Below are 6,058 nucleotides of genomic sequence, written 5' to 3' on the forward strand. Positions count from 1 at the left end.
GCTATATACATTACATTTGTATAGGTGCATTGGTGCAATCATGAAAGAAAAAAGCCCGTGGCAACGCACGGGCGTTTTACTAGTAGATATAGAAGTACAGATGCGAGAAATAGTATTCCGCTTCACGTGGCAGCGATGAAAAAAACTGGGCCGGCCTAGTTGCTACAAGAGACGAGAAAAATAATACATAGGCGCGCTACATGGGCCATGCAAAAAATCCGTGTCCATGGGCCAGCCCTATAAGGTCGGGCCATATGGCCAGGTTTGGGCGAGATGCGCAGCGGAGAAGGAGATCTGATCCAATCGCGCTGGGGGTCAAAAACATCCCTCACGGTCCACTGCTGCGTATCAACCCCACTCCCACATCACCTTCCCCAAATCGAATCTCACCCCAAATTACGATTGCGAGCAAAACCCTAGCTAGCGTGCCGGCTGAATCCACTGAAAAGATGGCGGCGCCGGCCGCCAGCGACGCGGCGAGCTGCTGCAGTCTATACAGATGCATCTGCTGCTGGCGTCGTGCCTGCTCACCCCGTATCCCGCGTGTCGCCCCCGGCAGAGACTACTTCTGCATGCCGGCTGGCGCCGATGACCAACCTGCGTGGTCGCTGGTCGTCGGCTGCCGCTCCCTCTCCCTCTCCTTCTCCGACAGCGCCCTACGCTTGCACCGCTTCCGCGTAACGCGATGCGGTCGAGTCCTCGGCGGGAGCAACGACGCCCTCGAGGTCTTGCAGGACGTCCGAGCTGAGGATAAAAAGGCGCCGGCGGAGAAGTGGTGCCTCTGGACTGCTAGCGCCACGCAGTGCCCCGACGGCCACTCACTTTGCATCTTCTGCGAGGATTTCGATCCAGTGAATATCCGATACTCCGCGCCCCCACAAGTCCTGCGGCTGGATGTCAACGCTGAAGACAAGCTGCGGAAATTGTCCCCCATGCCTCGTCCTCCTCTAGAGCCTCACTGGCGGTTCCTCCCCATCTCAGCTGCTGGCCAGATCTGGGCTGCATACGTTGTTGAACACCAGGCTTATGAAACATTCAGCGTCGGGATGCAGCTCCTGGACGAGGATGGCCAGTGGGAGTTGGCCGGCGGCACCTTGACTATTTCTTCCAAGGTGGTAGTGCCAGAGTGGTGGGGTGGTCGCTTTCTCCAGGGATACGTTGTGCTATCTGACAGGGCAATCTTGCTGTCGTTCCGGCAAGCTGAATTCTTCATCTTCAGTTGCCATAGCCTTGCCTGGACCCAGGTCATCACCCAGCATATAAACACCTACATCCCTATCCGGGGCCATGGTGTATACATCAAAGAAGATAACACCGTTTACATGCTTTATAACAACGACATATATGCGTACGAGCTCCGCAAACCAGGTCAGAAGGAGTTTCAGCGGCTCAGCTATCAAGATGGGCAGCTGCTTGAGCTGCAGCCGCCTGTCAAGGTTGATTCTGTCTGTCCTTTCTCTGGTTATGGCTTCCTCACGCAGCTTGACCGCCGGCTCTTGTGCTCTGTCTGGATTGGTCGTGGTGGGGATAACTGCTCATGCAACTGCCCACACGTCCTCATCAGCACCTTCCTAGTGAATCCCAAAGGCATCGAGATCTTGCATTCAACCTGCCGCCGGTTAGACATGCTGCCAAACAATTTTGATTTGGCACACAGCTATGAATATTGCTTTCTACAGTAAGTTACTGTGATAATTCTATTTCTGTGCACTAGTTAACCAACAACTCTTGCTTACAATTATAATATTTTTTGTCACACTACTAATTAGGGCGTGTGAGGAGGACTACAACCAAGGGAAACAGGCAATGCTGCCTGTGGAAGATCCAATCAGGTCCCACATTGTGGAATCTTCCGAGACAATGCTCGCTTGTTGCAGGTCCAAAATCATTATACATGCCTAGCTTACATATTTCAGATATGCTACTTCTTTCTGGCCCTTTCATGCAGTTCATTTGATGCCTGACTTATCTTAGTGTCATGCAATTTGTGTAGGAAATTTTTATTTGGAACGCAGTTTCCGGGATGTGTTGTGCTTGAGGAACCTGCTATCCGAATCAACAAAGATCTCTACATCGTTTGCCAAGTTGGCTCTCATTCAGTTGTCTATAAGACTGAAATTGTGAATGGAAGGTTAAAACAAGGTTGTCATGACAACCCTCTGGGACAGGCTTTCACTACTGAAACATTTCCACGTGCTGGTGGCACTACTGAGACAGTTATACCTGCTGGTGATGATTGTCATGTGTTGGACCGACTGTCAGAACAGCATTCCCATTGGCACGTTCTTTGTAGCAGCTCATTCATACATGCTATCTCATGCACACAAGATGACATCCATGTGTTTAATCTGAGTTATAAAGCTCATGGGCACAGTACAATTACAAGGCCAGCTACTGATCCTTTCGTTATGGTTGTTCAAGTTGGTCATGAGACTATTGCTCTTACTGCTAATCTCCAAGTTTTCTGTCATACTGCTTCCAAGTGGGCGCAATACAAGATAGATGGGTCTCTTGTTCATAACTGGAAGGTTAACCTGTCCGGATATGCTGTCCTGAGTGGTAATTCATTCATAGTTTCTGATACTGAAACGAGGTCATGCCTTTTGTTGGACCTGCGTACCAAAAGATGGCGTGTTGTCATGCCTGCATATCGATTTTGTCGAGATCGTTTGTCCAACACCGCGGTTGAAGCGCCACTTAATGGAAGATCTGTCTTTGTTGAGGGCTTTATTTACACATGTTCAACTGGGGGACTTGCTGCGTATGACCTTTTTGAGAAAGGTGATTCTATGTACCTTGATGATCCGATCTTTTTGCCATTCACATGGCCCAAGTCTTGGGAGAGTGATATGATGTGCTTGGACTATGTTGCCAAAGACAGAATCTCTGGTGCGATTATATTTTGTGTGGTGCAAGGTGATTATTCCCCTCCTTTTATTATTATTATGATCATAGTATTACCTATAACATGTTTGTGTTAACAACTATGCTAGGTGACTATCCTGAGTATTACCCTGTGGTAGGCGAAAATTTGGACTGTTCCAGCGGGTGGCTTCCCTCCTGTTCTAGTCGTCATCGTGTACACATCACCACTGTCCAGGTCAAGACTGAAACAACCAATGGGAAAATGAAACCGGTGAGAATTGACCATGTGGATGTTGGCACATGTTTCATTGACGAGAATAAGGGATTAGTCTCCACTAGATGCTGTTTTGCTGTTGGCACGTGATTTTTCATCCGCTGTTTTACCACCTTTTCTATTTCGCTGTTCTGTAATATATTTATTATCACTCAGGACATCTCGTGTAATGTTGACCATCGATGTTTCCTGGAAGACAGATTGAAATTCTCGTGTTAAGTGGGTCTTGTTGATTTTATTTTTCTTACCTGGGTGCTACTTCAATACAACGTGTTAGTAAAGATTCTGGGAGAACAGTTTAACGGTAAAACAGATTGGGTTTTTTAGGTGTAAAACAGATTGTGCCTGAAAATGTCTTATGCCAGAGCTCTAGTTGGCTTGCTATCTGGGCCACACGATCCATACTCAATTCTAGTTTTTCTGTGCTCTAGTGAACTGTCTATTTAACAGCTACGCTGTTTTTAAATTGGGTATGCGTCCGCTGGTGGAGGGAAAAGATCCACCACCTCAGCAGCTGGTCCATTGAACGGCCTAGACCGGTCCTCATTATTGCAACAAAGTCAGTGTTGCAATAGGGCTCATGTTGCACAAACATTCAACAGAGATTGTGTTATAGTTTTTTTTTTTCAGTCTTCAATTTTTTTTCCAACATAGATGATGTTTTACAGAAGGACTTCTGCAACATGGATGATGTTGCACAAATTAGAGCTAGAATGTTGTGTAGAACGGGAGCTTGGGAGGACCAAGGAGGTGACTGACCTCGAGCCATCCAAGATCTAGATCCTGCGACATACCTCGAGGGATCCAAGATCTAAATCCTGCAACATACGAGTTGTTGTGGTGGGCAGATTGCAACAAGGGCCGTTTTTGTTGTTCATTTGGTTACAGAAAAGGAATAGGCAGTGTAGTGAAGAAGTTGGTTGAGGGACATTTTTTTTCGACGAATAGTTTCTGCAAGTCCTTGGGTAGTTTCTTCCGATCGAACATAAAGTACATCTTTTTTCAGCAATTAATCTTTCATTAGTACATTTCTATCAAAAGAAGAAAGGAAATGATTTATCTTTAGTAAACTATTAAGAGGGCTCATTCAACAGTTGACCCTGAAGATAATGTTCAGGTGCTTCACACTTTGGATTATCGAGTGGCAATGACACCTTATATGCTACATCCTCATCTATATTTCGCTATATTCCATGAAATCTTTGGACAAAATTATAGTAACTCTTTGTTCTATCTATATTGTGGATCAACTTCACTATCTTATATTTGACCCACCGTTCTTTTACAAAACCATGGAAATGAACCCCATTTATTAGGAGACCATTTTTCTTATAGTCATTTAATTCTTACTCCTAAGGGACTCCTGATCCAATGAATGAGAATTTAGGTGGTAAGGTTTCTCATCAATCTTTCCCTAATTAATAATAAAGCGATTAGTACTCGCTTTTGCCAGCTCACCCACCGTCGCCGCGCTTTTGCAAAAAGGCCTCCATGTTTCTTTTGCAATCAACCCGCACTCCATAGTGGGCCGGCCCATCCGTTCGCAGCGACAAATAAATCATAGCGTCGGGGGATCGAACTCGCGCCCCGCTTTGCTGTCGAGGAGACAAACCAGCTAGCCCTAAAAAAAATAAAAAATAAAAAGGAGACAAACCAGCCGGGCTAGGTATCCTTTCTATTGATCCAAGATTCTAAGGATTTATATAAACCAGCAAGTAGACATCAAGCCTCATCTGGAATTGGACGTAAATTTACGAGTGAGACCCAGTAAACTTGCGCTAAGAAATTCAAAAGCAACAAATCTCCCCTATTAATATAAGGAAAATGTTTAGAGCCGGCGCGCCGGCCCAATCTTTGGCCGGTCACGTCGCTTCGCTCGCGACACGCCTGGTGGACCCACTCCCCATCTAAAGTAGTCGCTTGCTCGCACTCCTCTTCCATCTTATCTCATTCCTTATCCTCTCGTCTCTCCTCCTCACCTACCCCAGCCATGGCGTGAAGCCCTTTGCTCCTGCCATTTTCTCCTGATCTCCTCCATCTCTAGCCGTTGAGCTACCCCATGCCTCCTCGCCTCTCGGTCGCGAACACAACCATCCAAGCAGGGAGGAGTGCGCAGCTGGGCGTGCTCATCGCCATGAGTTCCTCGCAGCCGGGTGCGCCCTTCTCCATGGCCGGCGAAGCCGGATGCGCTAGCCACCATGGCCGAGCTGCAATTGACCACGCCGAGGGCGAGTTTTTGCTACAACCTTGTTTTGATTTTGCTGGAACCGGCTCAAATTTTTGCTGCCACCCACCCCCGCCCAAAATCTGCTCCCACGGTGTTTTTTTGCTGGAACCGGCAAACGATTTTGCTACAACCGTTTTGATTTTTTGTTACTGCCTGTGTTTGTCAAATTTTTGCTACATCCCATCTCCATGACATGCGAGACCCAGGACTGTGTTTCTTGATTCAATCTTTTGTCAGTTTTTTGTTACAACGGGTGTTGATGATTGCTACATTCATTCTCACGAGATGCTACATCCCTGTTTTTTAAGATCGATTATTTTTGCTACAACCATGTATGATTTTGCTGGAACCGAAGTCAATTTTTGCTACTTCCATCCACGGCGGCGTTGCTCGACGGCGGCGATGGATTTTTGTTGCTGCAACTGTATCGGAGTTTTGCTACTGCCAGAGATGTCATTTGCTACTAACAGAGTTTGCTAAGATGGTGGTAGACAGCGGGCACAATGGTACTGCGACCTTGACGGCGATGTGGAACCTACGGGGAAATATGTTGGAACCAGGTGCCCTGAATGCTTCGACCATGGCTGTCGAGAGCTGGAAGTCGGGGATTGCTTTTTTTGGGAACCGCGGCTGCTCCCCAGAGCGAGAATGGAGTGGCGGCGAGCTTCGAGGCCGGCGTCGAGCTCGTCCAT

At 47.2% G+C, this 6,058-nt stretch overlaps 1 protein-coding gene across 1 annotated transcript; it reads left to right on the forward strand.

Moving 5' to 3' along the window:
- Positions 1-331: 331 nt before the first annotated feature.
- On the forward strand, positions 332-3,377 carry LOC119340442. Its single transcript, XM_037612351.1, has 4 exons — positions 332-1,678; positions 1,770-1,877; positions 1,994-2,916; positions 2,994-3,377. The coding sequence occupies exons 1-4, from the start codon at positions 450-452 to the stop codon at positions 3,227-3,229; spliced, it is 2,496 nt and encodes an 831-aa protein (XP_037468248.1). The 5' UTR covers positions 332-449; the 3' UTR covers positions 3,230-3,377.
- The last annotated feature ends 2,681 nt before the right edge of the window (positions 3,378-6,058 follow it).

This window comes from Triticum dicoccoides, chromosome 7B (assembly GCF_002162155.2).
Source record: "Triticum dicoccoides isolate Atlit2015 ecotype Zavitan chromosome 7B, WEW_v2.0, whole genome shotgun sequence".
NCBI classification, from domain to species: Eukaryota; Viridiplantae; Streptophyta; class Magnoliopsida; order Poales; family Poaceae; genus Triticum; species Triticum dicoccoides.